Raw genomic sequence first — 18,201 nt, forward strand, 5'->3', positions numbered from 1 at the left:
GAAAGTCATCTTGGTAAGTGAAACACTCTGGGATCTGTAAATTCTAGCAGAATTGGTTGCTGGAGAAAGCAGCTTTCTCAAGAACTGCTGGAGGCAGAGGCCTTAGTCTTTTTTTTTTTAAACAACTTTATTCATATATGTTATAATTCACCCATTTAACATGTACAACTTATTGTATAACCATCGCCACAATCTAATTTTAGAATATTTTATCTCCCCTCCCCCCCAAATTACTCTATACCCATTAGCAGTCAATCTTTATTACTCCTCTAATCCTCCCTTTAGCCTCAGGCAACCACTAATACGCTTTCTCTATATATAATAATTTACCTATTCTGGACCTTTTCTATAAATGGAATCATACAATATGTGGCCTTTTGTGTCTGGCCTCTTTCATTTAATATTGTCAAGGTCCATCCATGTTGTAGCATTTATCAGTACTTCATTCCTTTTTTATGGCTGAATAATCTATTGTAGCCATACCACATTTTGTTTATCCTTTCTTCAGTTTATCCATTCTTCAGTTATCCATTCATGGACATTTGGATTATTCTACTTTTTGGCTATTACAAATAATGCTACTTTGAACATTTGTGTACAGGTTTTTGTGTAGACATAATATTTTTTAAAAATTGATTTGAGCAAGAGAGAGAAACATCGATTTGTGTTTGACTTTTTTATGCATTCATTAGTTGATTTTTTTTATGTGCCCTGACCAGGAATCGAGCCCACAGCCTTGGTATATCTGGACAGTGCTCTAACCAACTGACCTATCTGGCCATGGCTCTCTGTAGCCTTAATGTTTTCATTATTTTGGGTATATACCTAAGAGTAGAATTTTTGAGTCATATGGTAACTCTATTTATTAACATTTGAGGAGCTACCAAATCATTTTCCAAAGTAGCTGTACCATTTTACAGTCCCATCAGCAATGTATGAGAGTTCTCCATGTCCTTACCAACACTTGTTACTGTCTTTTATATTATTGCCATCCTAGCAGGTGTGAAGTGGTATCTCATTGGGGTTCTTTATCAGCTGTCTGATGCCCAAATATTGTTTCCCATTCTCTGGGTTTTCTTTTCACTTCCTTGATAATACCATTTGCAGCACAAACATTTTTTAACTTGACCTACTTTTTCTTTGTCACTTGTGCTTTTGGTATCCTATCCAAGAAATCATTGCCTAACCCAGGTTTGTAAAAATTTATTCTCATGTGTTCTTCTAAGAATTTTATAGTTTTTAGATCTTACATTTAGATCTGTCATCCACATTGAGTTAATTTTGTATATGGTGTGAGGTAGGGATCTAACTTTATTTTTTTTGCATATAGATATCCAATATCCCAGCACCATTTCTTGAAAAAAAACTATTGTTTTCTTATTAGATTGTCTTGCCACCTTTATCAAAGGGAAGCCTTAATCTTTCCATATGGGTCTGTTTAATGATTTATTCCCTACTCAAATTTCCTCTTCTTTCTACCCCTTAGCCCACACAATCTTCAGAAGAGATGGCAGTAAATCCTTTTGGAAATAATATCAGTGGGAAGGAAAGCCTTAAAAAAAAAAAAAAAGATGCTTCTTTCATCCATAAATCTGGTGCTTCTTCTTTCTTCCACTGAGAGCTAGTCAGGCTTAAGTCCCAGTCTAGGGCCATTGCCAGGTGGGGGCAGTGTGAAATCACAACCCAGATGAGCCCTGGTAGCCTCCAAACTTCCTAGAGAAGGAGAAGCTTAGTATTTCAGTCAAGGCCTGTGTCATTCAGTTGGGCTGACTTAGCCTGGTTTCAGTGTTTGTCATCTCTTTGCTATCTCAGAACATATTTCTATTTCAACAGTATGAAGCTCCTAATCCCGCTCTCAAATTCCTTCCTAAAGAGGCTGGCAGGAAAAACAGTCAGTGTCAGGTTATTTTTCTTTTTTTTTTTTTTTTAAATATATTTTATTGATTTTTTACAGAGAGGAAGAGAGAGATATAGAGAGTTAGAAACATCGATGAGAGAGAAACATCGACCAGCTGCCTCCTGCACATCTCCTACTGGGGATGTGCCCGCAACCCAGGTACATGCCCTTGTCCGGAATCGAACCCGGGACCCTTCAGTCCGCAGGCCGACGCTCTATCCACTGAGCCAAACCGGTTTCGGCTATTTTTCTTATCTCTTAAGCCTAGTGCCCTGCACCTGGCATCTCCAGTAGATCAGATTAGTACTCAGATTTTTCAAGTAACAACCCTAAAAAAACAGCAAGAAAAGTAAAGCAGAGACATATACTCAAGTGCCCTTCGTGGGTATTGAGTTAGAGATTACTAACTGGATTTAGACTGTTCCACATCTCTCAGGTTCCTAAACAGTCCCTCAGTTTGTCTGGTGGGAGACCTTAATCACCTGCTGAGATTTGAAGCTCTGGAATGAGAATGTCACGGGGCAGGTTGGAGGTTGATTTTATCTTCATTCCAAATATAAATTCCCAGAGTGGCAAATTTGTCATATCCTCCGCCAAACAATATGAGCATTCATGCCCTGCAGCATAAAGCATAGGACTCTGACCCATTTCTGTCTTATTTAATTTTTTCATTCATTGAATATTTACTGAGCACCAGCTGTGTGCCAGGCATTGTGCTAGGTGTTTGATGTTGCTTTATTATATAAATGTTGTAAGAATCCTCTAAGATTTAGTCACTCTTTCAACAAACATTTATTGTACGCCTACAATGTACTATTCCTAGGTACTGTGCTAAGTGCTAAGATAGGTATTATTATTCCCACATTTTTCCTTCTAATGAGAGATATAGCTTCCCTAAAATCATTCAGAATCATCAGTGGTCAAAGAAGGATTCCAGACCATGTTTTTGTAAGATCTCTGGTTTATATTTTTTTTACCTGTATTAGATTCAATGGTTCTGTAATTCTTTACAATCAATAAGTTATATGAAAAGAAAACATTGATTTCTATTACGCTGTCATACACACAAATATTTATCTAAAACCTGTGATTTTTCTGCTATACCAGACAAGAAATAAGGACCTATACCAAGGCATTGGTTTCAGAGAAATTTATTTATTTCAGATTTCAGAGATTTTTTAAGAGGTAGATTTGATAAGACTTGGTGACCTTGAATGTGAGAAAGTAAAAGAGAGGGAGTATTTGAGAGTGACACTCAGATTTTGGTTTCAATAGCTGGAAATAAAATTTTGATTTGAAATATTAACTAACAAGTATGAAGATTGATTCTAGGCTTTGATAAAGCTCAGCTTCTTCAGAGGCTGCATTTAGCGTACATGTAGGTCCAGAGTGCCCTGTTCTCCCCTTGGAGCTCTTCAGAGCAGAGCCAAGTACTTTTCATCCTGACTGAAACACCAGGGCCCCCTAGTGGACAGCCCACTGGGTCCTGTTTCTTGTCTGAAGGATGCTTGGTTTTGTTTTTTGCTTGGTTGGGAGGTTTTCTCTAGTTCATTTGCAAAGCAGAGATGCTTAATTCTATTGTCTCTAATAAATTATTAAACCCTTCCCCCTTCAGAGTTATCAGTTCACCCTCATATGATCTCATGTTCAGTAAGGAGACAATTACCCTCTGACAATCATTCCCATGCTTTTGCACTCTAAACCAGAGAGTACGCAATACTTGTTTTTAACTCATTTCTTCTTCTTTCCATCTGGTGCTATATTAATGTTAATTCTTTGTTTCAGAGCCATCATCAACCACTTTAACCCCAAAATTGAATCCTATGCTGCTGTGAATCATATATCCCAACTGTCTGAGGAGCAGGTAAGCTACTACTCTCCCCAGAGTGACCCTGCTTGGTGGCTAGGATCAAGTAGTTGCCCTCTCTCTAATGGCAGAGGGATTCTGTGACTGAGCTTCTAGTGGGAGTGGCAAGAGCTAGGCTGCTAAGAGGAATTAGTAAGTGATTTGTTGATAGTACTTTAAATAGTGATGGCTTCAGCTTTTGTGCCATATGAGAGGTTTGTTAAATTATATATAAGATCTGTAGGTGAAAATTTGGAGAATTCTTATTTTAGAGTGGGTGATAAGGCATTTCTTTTCTTTTTATTTTAGGCAGAGAGTCATTTTGATTTTTGAAAATAAGAAATGAAAACTTAGAAATGGATGAAACTGCCAATTAGAAAAACCCTGAGTTCAGCTTAATTTGATGCTTTTTGGCTTGTTAAAACGTGAGCCTTCATTGGGGCAGATTTTCTTTAGTAATTGAGTTCTATATGGCTTGAACAATTATTTCTGAGTAGATTTTTCTATGGTATGGACTGATTGGAGATTCAGATAGCATTGTGTGCTTGTTTTCCTGGAGTCTGGCCTGATTTCCCCATCTCCCAAAGTGCCGGCCCTCGGCTCTGCATTATATAAAAGTAGAGATGGAACTTTAGCGCATGGTGGGGCTTGAACTTGGTTTCAGAATGAGACTCTTGAGTCCTTTCTTTTTTTATTGATTTCAGAAGGGAAGGGAGAGGGAATGAGAGACAGAAACATCAATGATGAGAGAGAATAATTGATTAGATGCCACTTGCAAGACCCACACTGGGGATCGAACCCACAACCCAGGCATATGCCCTGGCCAGAATTGAACTGTGATCTTTTGCTTTATATGTTGACACCCAACCACTGAGCCATACCGTCCAGGCGAGTCCTGTTTTTAAAAGCAACAAATGAAACATCCTATTCACATAATCTCCCTTCCTTCTCACTTTATTCTTAAGTTGGAGGGCCAGGGTATGCATGAGGTGAGAGTCCAGGTACCAGTATATAGGCTCTAAGCCAATTTTTAAAAGCCCACATATGCTCTGCTCTGCTTTTTTTTTGCCAGTGCACCAGTGTAACCCTTCTCTGAACCTCTTGCTAGCAGGACTAGCCAGCTACAGTGTGACCATGTGTTCCAGCGTTCCTAAAAGCGATTCAGCTATTCCAGTGAGGCACCCAGCAAGCCTTTTTCCCAACAGACAAGCTTCTCAGTATTCCAACCAGTGGCTCTTTCCTCAGCCAGATGGATAGGACTCTATTAGTATATCAGTTGTTCCCTGTGACATATTTGTTCTCTTTCATGAGGCCACCAGTGAGAATCCATCCTGTTATTTAAACTGCCTTTATAAATGGCTTCATTTTCTTTTTTTTCTATTCTGCCTGTGGGGCATTCCTGAATCCTGTTCTTTGATACCACTGCTGTCTGTAAGGTACTTCAAGATGCTACCTTTTTCCTGATGGACCAATTCAGATTGATTTTACTACATACCACTTTTATACAAAAGAATACAACATCTTGAATTTTGTTCAGTGAGAGAAAGGGTGACTTTCCTACCACAGTGAGCTCTGGTTAGTCTAAAAGCTTTTTTTTTTTTAAAGGAAGATTTTTTTTCTCCGTCAGCCATGTGCAGTGTTCATCCCCCAGTAGCTTGGGAAGGTCAGGCTGAAATCTTTCTACAGCAGTAACAGCCATAGACCAATAATAAAAATCCATTCTGGTGCATGAGGCAATCTGGAAAAGGATGATTAGTAAGCACATGTCCTCACCCTCCTCCAACTTCTTTCAAAGTTAAATGAAGTGATGAAAGTGCCTCTCAAAAAGAGTCTACAACCAGAGATGAGGCAATTTCTATGGAGGAGAGTAGATAGTTCTGTTTGAGAACGGGGAAGGGATAACAGCTCTCAAAGGTTTATTTAGTCAATAAATAATTACAGGCCTGCTGTATACAATGTATGGCGCTGGGTAATGAGGATCAGTGGTGAGTGATTTAAGTGTTCTTATTCTCATGGAGTTTTTGTACACTCATTACCTCTCTTACCAATCCTTTTCACTTGGGAAATGGGGGAAGGGTGATACTATTCTGGGACCCTTTGCAAAACTGCTCTCAAAATAGTTGTTGCTTCGCTTCCCTAACTGACTTTGAAGGGCACTACATGACAGTTTAGGGTACACTTGATTTTATTCTCAGCACTATCAGATTCAAAGTATTTGACTGCCTTGTTAATCTCCAACATGTGTTGGAGCACTTCTCTCTCTTCACTTATGAACATTAAAGCTAACATCACTTAAATGTTAAGTGTATTCACAGCTTCCCAAAAAGCTGGCTTTGAGATGCAGTAGGGACCTGCAGTTGTTAGCAGCAAACTAAGTAGAAAGAAAAAAATCAAGAACTTAATCCCCAAATAGATTCTAAAGGACTCCTAAAATAAAACCTAAAGACCACAAACAGGAGTTAACCGGAATCTATAGCACCTATTAAGATAGCAGACAAGAGAGGACTCTTTGTTAGATCTGCCTGCCCAGCCTGCCATTTTTTTTCTGACAGATTTGTGAGTTTTTGAGCTTGATAACCCCCAGACACATTCCAGCCTCTGTTTGAGGCATTGCAAAGTGATGCTTGTAAATCCATTATTGCTTATTAAACAAAGTCCATTCTCTCACTTTTTTTGTGTGTTGTTGTTTTTTAGTTATCCAGAAGATAGATGACATTTTTCTGTTAATTCTTATTGGCTTCATAGAGGGCAAAACTCTTTAATCAGTTAATACCCTCAGCATAACTGAATGGTTGTCCATTTTCTAATGTAATAAACTGCATGCATTTTTATATTGTATACACAGGTGTCATATTTGTCTGAAGTTGATTGTGAAGCTTGTTCATCTTAACTCCTTTTTTATGCATGATAAAATATACGTAAATTTACTATTTTAACCATTTTTAGTATACAGTTCAATGGCATTAAGTACATTCACATTTTGTGGACCATCACCACTATTCATCTCCCGACCTGAAATCCTATATTCATTAAACAGTAACTCTCCATTTCTCCTCCCCCTCCCCAGCCCCTAGTAACTATGTTTTACTTTCTGTATTTGTGTATTTGATTATTCTAGGTGGCTCATATAAGTGGAATCATGCAATATTTGTCCTTTTGTATCTGGCTTATTTCACTTAGCATAATGTCTTCAAGGTTCAACCATGTTGAAGCATGTGCCAGAATTTAATTCCTCTTCAAAACTGAATAATATTGCATTGTGTGTGTGTGTGTGTGTGTGTGTGTGTGAGCACATTTTGTTTATTCATTTACCCATCAGTGGACATTTAGATTGTTTGCACCTTTTGGATATTTAAAGAATGTTGCTGTGAACATTGATGTGTAAATAGCTATTTGAGTTCCTGCTTGCAGTTCTTTTGTATATATATCAAGAATTTAAATTGCTGGATCAAATGGTAATTCTGCTTAAGTTTTTGAGAAACCACCGTACTATTTTCCATAGTGGTTGTACCATTTTACACCCAATTTCTCTACATTCTCGTCAACACTTGCTTTCTGTTGTTTGTTTGTTTTTATATATGTCTAGCCATCCTAATGGATGTGAAGTGGTATCTCATTGTGGTTTTGATTTGCATTTCCCTAATCATTAAAATTGAGTGTCTTTTCATGTGCTTATTGGTCATTTGCCTATCTTCTTTGGACAATGTCTATTCAAGCCTTTTGCCCATTTTTTAATTGGGTTGTTTGGGTTTTTTGTTATTGAGTTCTAGGAGTTCTTTCTATATTCTGGATATTAATTCCTCTTCAGATATGTGATTTGCAAATATTTTCTCCCATTCTGTGAGTTGCCTTTTTACTATGTTGACAGTGTCCCTTGATGCACAAAACTTGAATTTTTATGCATCCTACTTCTCTATTCTTTTGTTGCCTATCCTTTTTTAATTTTTTAAATTGATTTCAGAGCACAAGGATGTGAGAGAGAGAGAGAGAGAGAGGGAGAGAAAGAGAAAGAGAGAAACATCAATGATGATAGAGAATCATTGATCAGCTGCCTCCTGCATATTTCCTACTGAGGAACAAACCGGCAACCCCAGCATGTGCCCTGACTGGGAATCAAACCATGAACTCCTGGTTCATAGATGATGCCCAACCACTGAGCCAAACTGGCTGACCTGTTGCCTGCCCTTTTGATGTCATATCTAAGAAATCATTGCCAAATTCAATGTCATGAAGCTTTTCTCCTATGTTTTCATATAAGAGTTACATAGTTTTAGCTCTTACATTTAAGTCTTTGATCCATTTTAAGTTAATATTTGTATGGTGTTCGATAAGGGTATTTGGCCATTTTGTATTTCACATATTTCTATGAATCAAGATTATGGAGAAGATGCAGCTTGTTTTTCCAAGAACTGTGAAACTACTCCCAGTTTGTTTCCTACTGGCCTTGTTTATCTCTAGTACATCTTGTAAAAATTGCCCTTCAGGCTCCTTGCCCATCCTCAGCTGAGATTTAGCTCCTTTCTCTCCCCAGTATGGCTTGTTGGTAAGGACCTGTCCTTAGCTGGAGAATCATTTGATATGCTTCTCCTCCCACTAGTGGCCTACACCCTGATTTTTTTCTCCTAGGAGGATAGCTGAGTCACCAACCTGTGTTTCATAAATGTGACCCTTTTTCTGTACTAAATAAATGTAGATGGAAAGTTTTTAAGAGAAACTCTTGACCCCAGGCTAAGTCTTGGGTTTGGATGCTTTGAGGACATCTTGTTTTGATGATGCCTCAACCTTTTGCAGCTAGGATTCAGGATCGGGAGAAGGGGCTGCACACAAACGGATACACTAGATAAGAAATATAAATTTAGAAATTATTGTGGGAGCCAGAAGGAGACCTACTCTCTAGTGGAGAGGCTCTCTGAATCTCCGGACTGAAACCTTTTTATTTACTAGAATATACATTTTCCCTTTAGCAAAGCAAACAGACATCAATGGTAAGGTTTGGTAAACAATAAAGGATTATCAGCCAGCAGCAGGGTAATACAATGCTGATTCTCAGCCCTTGCTGAATATCAAAGTCCATCAGCCTTCTGAGGGACTTCTCGCATTTATATGTTAACTACTTGTTGGTCTTAGCCTCCAGCAGATGTTGCAATGCTCCCTTTATAGAACTATGTTGAAATAAAAGAGCTCTTCAAGGGATTCTCCCCCCTACCTGGCTTACCCTAAACTCTTTTATACTCCTCCCTCTCCTTTATTCTTATTTTTCAAATTAGGAAAAGTATTTTATTATTATTAGCTAGACCATATTAGAAATGAGTCCACACTTAAGAGGTCTGTCATGAAATCTTCACAGGTTCTTAACCTAAGGTCCAAAAATAGGCTTTAGAGAATTATTGTACACTGTGAAATTGTGTTTAAAATTATTTGTATGTCTTTTTTTTTTTTTCTTGAAGAAGGTCCATCTTTCTTAAAATTCTCAACCAGTCTTTGACACTCAGGCTGCCTTGAGTACTATCTCATACATTCCTTGCCCCAAAAGCCCTTAGATCTTTGAAAATGCCCATTGAGGATCTTGAGCTCCTTTTAAGCTATTCACTATTTGTTTTGATTTACAAATGGTATAACATATTGATTTATATCACTTCTAATTTCCTTATGGGCAAGAGAAGGCTTCATAGCAGAACTTTACAGAAGATTCTCTAGAGCTCTGAATATCTAGAGTACTTAGTGGCAATTTAAGATTCAAGTCAAAGCCTTCTCTGAGTATCTGAATCCTTAAGCTTTCAGTCACATTCATGACCAATTTTATTCCTTTGAAATATCCCATTGGAAAGCAAGTAAATGATTGGCCTACTCTTGCTTTCTTCAGCCTTCATTCAGGCTCAGTATTTTAGCTTTTAGTATCTGCTGTGTGCTTCAGATTGTGCTAGGCATTTGAGGGATACTGAAGTATGATAAAGGGCCTTTGTTCTCAAAGAATGGAATAAGTGCAAGAGATGGCTTAAGGCAACTTATTGTCAGTAGCAGACGGTCCTAGTAGTAAGATCTGTGAGTTCAGGTTAGAGAAATATCTCTGCAAGTTGTGGTGGTCAGGAAAGGCCATATAGAGGAGAGAAGATTTGAGTTGGGTCTTGAAAGAAGAGGAATAGGTATTGGATAAATAGAGAGGCATAGATTATAAAATGTACTCAAAGTCAGGGACCTAAAAAGGACAGAAAGAACGAAGAGTCTGAGAGTTTCTGTAAGTCTTACCCTTAGGTTCCAGGGTACGCAGAGGCTGGGTGATTTAGGAATACAATTCAGTCATTTAAAGTATCACAGCTTCTATAAGCCCTAATGCACTGACTCTCATCCCTGTCCTAATTGCACTGCCTTTCATTCAATTTACAGGCGTTCATCAAGGGCCTAGTATGAGCCAGCCTCAATGCTAGGCATGTGATAAGACCTAATGGGCAAGCCTATCTCTTTTTTATTTTAATTTTTATTAAAAATCACATAAAATTTACCATATTAACTATTTTTAAGTGTACAGTATAGTAGTGTTAATATAAGCACATTGTTGTGCAGTTTCTGTCTAGAACTTTTTAAAAATATATATGTTGATTTCAGAGAGGAAGGGGATGGGAGAGAGAGAGAGAAACATCAATGATGAGAGAGAATCATTGATCGTCTGCCTCCTGCACACCCCCTACTGGGATCAAGCCCACAACCTGGGCATGTGCCCTTGACCGGAATTGAACCTGGGACCCCTCAGTCCACAGACCAATGCTCTGTCCACTGAGCCAAACCAGCTAGGGCTGTCTAGAACCTTTCCATCTCACAAAACTGCAACTCTATTCATTTAACAACTCCTCCTCCTACCCCCCATCTCTCACCTTTGGCAACCACCGTTTTACTTTCTGTTTCTAAGAGTAGTTAAATCTATCTTGAAGCTGGTGTTCAACCAAGTGGCCTGCTAAAAATTTCTCTACATACATACTTAGGAATTTTCTGGGATGATCAGAAGGTAGTCTGCAGATACCCCATATGTCAAGGACCATAGGATACTGTACCCAGATTCCTAAGTTTTCTATATTAGGAATTTTATGGAGTTTCACCTCCCATTATCTCTTTAAGTCTCCACTTTCACTAGAGCTTTGAATATTAGATTCAGAGGAGGCCTGTATAATGCTGTACATTACAAAAGGTATCTTCAAAAGTATTATGACAAAGCAGAGTATCATTCATTTTGGGGAGTATGTTAAAGTAAATTAGGGAAATAGACAAAAAATGCTTCCCAGCTGAATGAGTGAAGGTTGCATTGGAAGCTAAGTATTGTTTCCATCTATTAGTTGTCTTTCTAAACCTTTTTTATTTTCTCCTAGTCCTAAGAGCCACTATAACTGCTGTGTTTACAAATCCTAATGAAACCCAGCTTTATCTTCCCAGAGAGGAATGAGATAAGAAGAGCCCTAGTTTGTGGGGCAATCGTTGTTAGGGGCCCTGGGTGGCACCCATTACTTGGGAACATCTAGGAGAAAGCCCAGAAAGATCTTGGAGAAATATCCTAAGAGCTTCAAGGCTTATGAGGAAAATGGAGCCTAATACTTCAGCTTCAGAGTTGTTGGCCCTTGGTGTGCTAGTAAATGTTTAACAACTAGAATATGAGGGGGTGAGTGGTGGGAAGGGGGCTGTTCTGTAGCGTTGTGTGTGAATGCTTCCACCATGGCTGCCAACGTGAAGCCAAGTGGCTCTAACTATGCTTGAAAATTAAACACTCAACTCCACAGGCCAAGTGTGCATTGGCCAGCTCCCTGGTGGCTGAGGAAGACTGGGAGAAGGGGCCTATAAAGCTGTGAGTTAAGGCTTTCTGAGCAGGAGGTGAGTATGCTTCACTTTCCCCAGGGGAGCCACCTATATAAAGTTCTCCCCCAGGCAATTGAGGCCTCTGAGTAGCCCATTCTGAGAGCCCCTGTGATGATTTCTCAGCCTAGAACAGCGTCTTAACCGCCATTCAAGACAGCCTTGGCAGAGACATATGCTGGAGAGCTGAGATTTCAGGCTCCCACAGTAGCCATAATTCCATTTCCTGTACTTGGTATCCTGTTTTGCTACAACAGTGTACATTTTTACACTGCCTCTCTATAACCCTGAGTGATGGTTGTGGTGGTAACTCCTACTGAATGTTGAGCATGTGACACAAGCTTTGGCTGTCTGACTATACCTTCCGTTGACTTTGTTTGGATTCTGGCATTTCACTTGACCTGTTTGATAGAAAAAAAAGTTTGATGTGAATTGTTTGTTTACTGGATTCACTAAAGCAGGAAAGACACAGAGTCAAGCAGAGGGATAATTTTTTAAAATCCTCACCCAAGAATATGTTTATTGATTTTTAGACAGAGAGGAAAGGAGAGAGAGAGAAAAACATCAGTCAGTTGCCTTCCATATGCTCCCCAAACTGACAACCTAGGTATGTGCTCTGACCAGGAATCAAATCTGCAACCTTTTTGGTGTTTGGGACAAAGCTCCAACCAGCTGAGCCAGGGCAAGGCAGTTCCATTTTTAATTTTTGAGGTAAGTCCATACTGCTTTCCACAGTAGCTGCACCAACCTGCATTTCCACTAACAGTGCATGAGGGTTCCCTTTTCTCTACATCCTCACCAACACCTTTGTTTGTAGATTTATCTCATTGTCGTTTTAATTTGCATTTCTCTGATGATTAGTGACATTGAGCATCTTTTCATATTTCTATTGGCCATCTCTATGTCCTCTTTGGAGAAGTTTCTATTCAGGTCTTTTGCCCATTTTTTAATTGGGTTATTTGTATGTTTTGGTGTTGAGTTGTATGAGTTCTTTATACATTTTGGATATTAACCTCTTATCAGATGTATCAGCAAGTATGTTCTCCCGTTCAGTGAGTTGTCCTTTCATTTTGTTGATGGTTTTCTCTATTGTACAAAAATCTTTATCGTTTGATGTAGTCCCATTTGTTTGTTTTTTCTTTAGTTTCCGTAGATTGAGGCATGTTTGACAACCTCGATCTTGTCAGTTAATCTGAAGGAAGAGGCTAGCCAGGGATAGGAAAGTGGATGGAGAAACAGGAAGAGTGAAGATAATAGGGCTCATTCCTGAAAGTTGGGAAAGGTCCTGGTTTGGGAAGGACCCTTTCAGTTGAGGAAAAAAATCACTGAACACAGGGGCCTGGAGAGTTTGCTGCCAGTTTAGGCAGAAATGCCTAAGTAGAGGCTCCTGGCACAGTATGATAACTTTATAATACAAGTGAGAGAAGAGTCTCCTATTCCATCTAAGCATATCAGGAAGGTCACTAATGAGAAATACAACTTTTCTACACACCAAAGGAGCATGGTGATTTTTTAAAGTTTTTATTTCTTTTAATAGATAATATACTTATGTGAGTCAGAATGTAAAATTTTACACACTGAATTTTTTTAAAATTTATTTTATTGATTTTTCACAGAGAGGAAGGGAGAGGGATAGAGAGTTAAAACATCGATGAGAGGGAAACATCAATCAGCTGCCTCCTGCACACCACCTACTGGGGATGTGCGCGCAACCAAGGTACATGCCCTTGACCGGAATCGAACCTGGGACCCTTCAGTCAGCAGACCGACGCTCTATCCACTGAGCCAAACCGGTCAGGGCCACACTGAATTTTAATAGTTTTTAAAGTAGTAGTTCCATTTTGTTTTTTTAAAAAGGCAAAATGAAGACTCTCAAAATTAATGTCCCAGAGCCAAGCTAGATGAATCTGAGATCACTGGTGAAGAGCACAGCTTATTCTTCTTCTGCCACTGTCAGCATTTTCTCCAACTAAGTACGAATTTTGAAATGTCCATCGCATAAACTTCTGGTCTTCCTCAGTCAGGCTTCATTGCCAGTGAAGCATCATTGGCAGTGCATAGGAAGAATAGTGTTGGAGCTGTAGGAATTCCAGTAGTTGTCAGCTTTTCAAGAGGTTACAGGAGACAATAATCCTTGCTTTCTTAACCTAAGAAAGATCCTATACCCCAGTTGTTAGATGAGAATATATGGGTAGGACTTCCTTCTTCCATTTGATTTTAGCCACCTCCTTCCTTCCAAATAGATCTTTGGGAACTTTTGTTTTGTTTCCATCAAGACCTCTTCCCAAGGAGGTAGCTTAAAACTGTGTAAGATGTCCTCAGAAAAGCATGGTTTGCCACCGTGGTAACATCAGAGACCAGAAGTGTTCCTATGCAAACTTTTATTTTAGTATAAGTGTTAATTGAAAGTGTTTTTGCTAAGGACCATAATAGCACTTTGACCTTTCTCAGTGATCCTGCCCAAGGAAAAATGCAATTTTAAAAATAACCCAGTCAGCCAGAAGGGTAACTAGAGAGCTCACAGATGGGATTTCTAATAAGAACTGCCTGTTAGGGAGGGACAGATAAGTGAGGCTAGGTAGGGAGACAGAGAGCCCATGTTGAATTTCCAGTGAATTAGGCACAGAGACTGTGTTTTCTGTCTTCCTTCCTAAGATGTGATATGTTTCCAAGGAAAGAAACCTCAAATGGGGAGAACAAAGACATCTGCATCTTGGTTTGAGCTGGGCAGAGTGGTCCCGCTGCAATAAACCATAGAGAAGGAGAAGGCCTGATGTGCTATTAGTGTATCATGTTCTCCACCCCCATTACCTTGGCTGCTTTTTAGTGTGATTGCATGCTTTGCTTGTGCAGGGTAAAGACCTGGGCATGTTGGATCTGTAATTAGTGCAAAGAAAAGCTTCACAAGGAGTGTCTAGGGCTTCAACTAAATAAAGTCAGAGAGGTGGGGCAACTGCCCAGGGAAATTAAAGAAAGTCACTGTCACCACTCCTTTAACCAACTGATGGTCTCTCGCTAATCACCCACTGTGAGGTTCATTATCTGGTCCACCTTGCTGAAGGGCAGAGCCAGTCGGTCAGATCAATATATCTCAGGGCAGTAGAGAGCCCTTGGTAGCAGGCTTGGAAGACATGGATAGACAGGGAGAACTGGCCGACTTACATTGGTTCTAAAATTGTGTTTGGTCCTGAAGTATATGAGATGAAAATAGAAAGGGGGAAAAAACTTCTATAATTCTATATGCAGGGTGCCTGTATAGAGGAAATAGTTATCTTTTAAAAGGTATTATCTTTTTTAGCTTAAGAGATTTGTGTCCATTTTTAGGTCCTTATTTCCAAACATATATGTTGGATAATTGTGCCCTAGAGAGATATGCAGGTTGTCCTGGACAGAAAGTCACTGTAAGCACCCAGAGAGAGATGCTCACTCAATGAAGTCTATGATTTTATTATCAGGTTGCTATCTCTTCTAATTCCTGTGCTATTGGCTTCTTTTCTTTTTTCAACTACTTTGAGCTAAAGTGTTCCGAAAAAGAAAGAATTCTTGCCTTCCAAGAATATCTCAGATCCTGCTTTGATATGAGAATTATCTGTTTCTGGGTGTTCTTGGTTAGTGCAGTCAGACAAGGAATAATGGGTGCTCTAGCTTCAAGTTCCCCAGATTTTATTATTTCTTTTCTGTGCAAAAGGACAGAAATATCTGCTGTGTGCCAAGCCAGGGGTTATAAAAATACAAAAATCATACTTGCCCATCCTTGAGGACTTCTTGGTATAAGAATCAGGATCACTACTTTCTTGCTTAGACCTTTTCCTATGTGCTTCCCTGTAGACCTCCCTCAGTGATATATTTAGCATGCTTACAGTAGCCCCACCTGACTCTTTACAAGCCTTAAGAGGACAAATAAACCTTCCTGTTCTCCTTGTACCCTGGTGAAATACTGCCTCATTATAAATCCATAAAAGGTTGGCTAATGACCCTTATTTGGAGTGAATTTCCACATGGAGAGCCATATCTTTTATCCCTGCCTCAGTTTCATTAAAAAGGCAAAAGTAGAATCTTCATTAGTTATCCATGGCATAAGTCCCTAAGCTTGGCAAATGATTTTGTCAGAAAGCCCAGTTTAAGTGCACTCACTTAAAAAAAGGCAACAACTCATGTGGCTAGTGCCCAGCTGAATATTATTTCAAACATTGTTGATTGCTACCCAGAGTCCATTTCATTTGTCAGGGAAGAATGCCAGTGGTGAAGTGGAGGGGAGGAGTACAATGAGGGGAATCCTTGACATTGTTGAAACACTGAGAACTCCTAGTTTAGAGTGACTGATATATCAGTCTCAATCATTCTTGCCCCAACCAAAAATGAAATGGTAAGACCAAAAAAAGACATAAACCTCCCCAGCTGGTGTGGGTCAGTGGTTGAGTATTGACATAAGAACCAGGAGGTATGGTTCGATTTCAGTTGGGGCATGTGCTGGGTTGCTGGCTCCATCCCCAGTGGGGGATGTGCAGGAGGCAACCAAGCCATGATTCTCTCTCATCATTGATGTTTCTATTTCTCTCTCCCTCTCCCTCTTCCTCTCCCTCTCCCTTTCTCTCTTTGAAATTAAAGAAAAAGAAAAGAAAAAAGACAAATTTACTGCCATGGCATTTTTTTTGACTAGTCATGATTTACTGGACTTTTTTTTAATTTAAATTTATTGAGGTATAATTAACATATAATAAAATATATTTATGTAACCACCACCACCACCACCAAAAAAAAGCCTGTTAAGATTTTGATTGGAATTACATTAACTTTATAGATAACCTGGGGGAGAATTGACACTAATAATGTCGTTTCATTATCATTATGAAATTTCACTTGTTGTTCCTGATAAATTCCTTGTTTTGAAGTCTCCTTTGTCATATATGAATGTAGTAAATCAACTTTCTTTCAATTAGTGTTTTATAACACATCATTTTATCTCTTTTTTACTTTCAACATATCTGTCTTTGTATTTTACATGGATTTCTTTTAGACAGCCCATAGTTGAGTTGTGATTTTATATCTAGTTTAACAATCTCTGCCTTTTAATTAGAGTGTTACATTTGATTTATCAATATGACTGAGTTAAAATCTGCCATCTTTTTTTTTTTATTTCTCCCATCTGTTCTTTATTCTTTTTTGTTTTTCTGCCTTCTCGTGGATTGAGTATACTTTTTAGTACTCCATTTTATGTCTACTATTGGCTTTTTAGCTATACCTCTTCATTTTATTTATTTTTTTAGTGTTTGCTCTAGGGCTTATAATATGCATCTTTAAACTTACCGCAATATACCATCAAAATAATGTTCATGTAACATATATGACTTCATGTAACATACAGTAACCTTGCAGTAGTTTATTTCCATTTGTCCCCCTCCTGTCCTTTGTACTAGTGTTGTCATACAATTTTCTTCAAGGTTTGTTATAAATTTCACAGTACTTTGAAATTATTTTTTGCTTAAAAGAGTCAATTATCTTCTTTCCTCATTTTTAAATTTGGAAAAGTTCCTGATAGTGGCTATACAACCTTGATGGGAGAGGGCTTTGCCATGTGCCTGAAAATTTGCTTAGTCTCAATCGCTGTTGGACTGAATTCCCAGCAGAATGAGAATTAGAGGACAACTAAGGAAAAGGATGTGACCTGACAGCAAGCTTGTGTTCATTACCTTCTTCTCAGTTTGATCTGACATCTTCAGTATAACCTATCAGGGGAGATTAGTTAAGGCTGCCATCAGCCCACTCCCAGTCCGGACAACATGTATGGCCTTCTCTGCTAAGCTGCCAAATGAGGATGGAAACCACGAGATAACAATAGAGAAACTTACTGAGACTTATAAAATAGGAAATAAACATGGAACATAGCAAGAAGATTGTAGTGGGAGGTAATGGAAAAGAGGCTATGGAATCAGAAACCTGGATTCAAAAACCCATCATTTACTAGTTATATGACCTTTATCTGTCTGAGCTTTGGTTTCTTTATCTGTAAAATAGTCATCGTTATTATCCATAATATTTTCTAATAATAGTATGAAGTTTAGAGATAATATATTCCCTGACTGATATGGCTCAGTTAGTTGAGATTTGTCCCATGCACCAAAAGGTCGCCTGTTGTATTCCTGGTCAGGGCACATGTCTATGGTGGCCTCAATCCCCAGTAGGGGGTATGCGTGAGACAACCGTTCGACGTTTCTCTCACATGCATGTTTCTCTCTCCTCCTCTCACTTCCTCTCTAAAATCAATAAAAACATATTTTGAAAAGAGAAATAATATATAAAATAAATATAAAAATATAAGTGATAACATCTAGCAAATACAAAGGTGCCAAATGAATGCAGGCTATGGGAACAAAGAAGAAAAATGAAAAGAGAAAGTATTTGATGTATTCAAATAAGTTGAATCAGGTGGTTAAATGGTGGCCAGGAGCATATGGAATTAACACTAATATTTGAGGATAATGACATGGAAAAGGCAACCATACTTCTTTTTGGCAAAGTGTTAGCATAGGGATAAAATCATAGAAATAGTAATTTTGCAAGGAACCTTTGAAAGCACTTACCTAATTCATGGCCTTCACTTCACATGTGAAGAAACAGATGT

General features: G+C 38.7%; 1 protein-coding gene across 2 annotated transcripts in view; it reads left to right on the forward strand.

Annotated features, from left to right (window-relative positions):
• Window positions 1-18,201, forward strand: part of ARMH3 (armadillo like helical domain containing 3) — a 151,548-nt gene that overhangs the window by 119,310 nt on the left and 14,037 nt on the right. For both annotated transcript variants that reach the window (XM_070432442.1, XM_070432443.1), the window contains exon 24: window positions 3,683-3,761. In XM_070432442.1, the coding sequence (XP_070288543.1) occupies window positions 3,683-3,761 (79 nt within the window). The remainder of the gene's footprint in view (window positions 1-3,682; window positions 3,762-18,201) is intronic.

Source organism: Myotis yumanensis, unplaced genomic scaffold, assembly GCF_028538775.1.
Source record: "Myotis yumanensis isolate MYYU_CA2020_CCGP unplaced genomic scaffold, mMyoYum1.0.hap1 SCAF_13, whole genome shotgun sequence".
NCBI lineage: Eukaryota > Metazoa > Chordata > Mammalia > Chiroptera > Vespertilionidae > Myotis > Myotis yumanensis.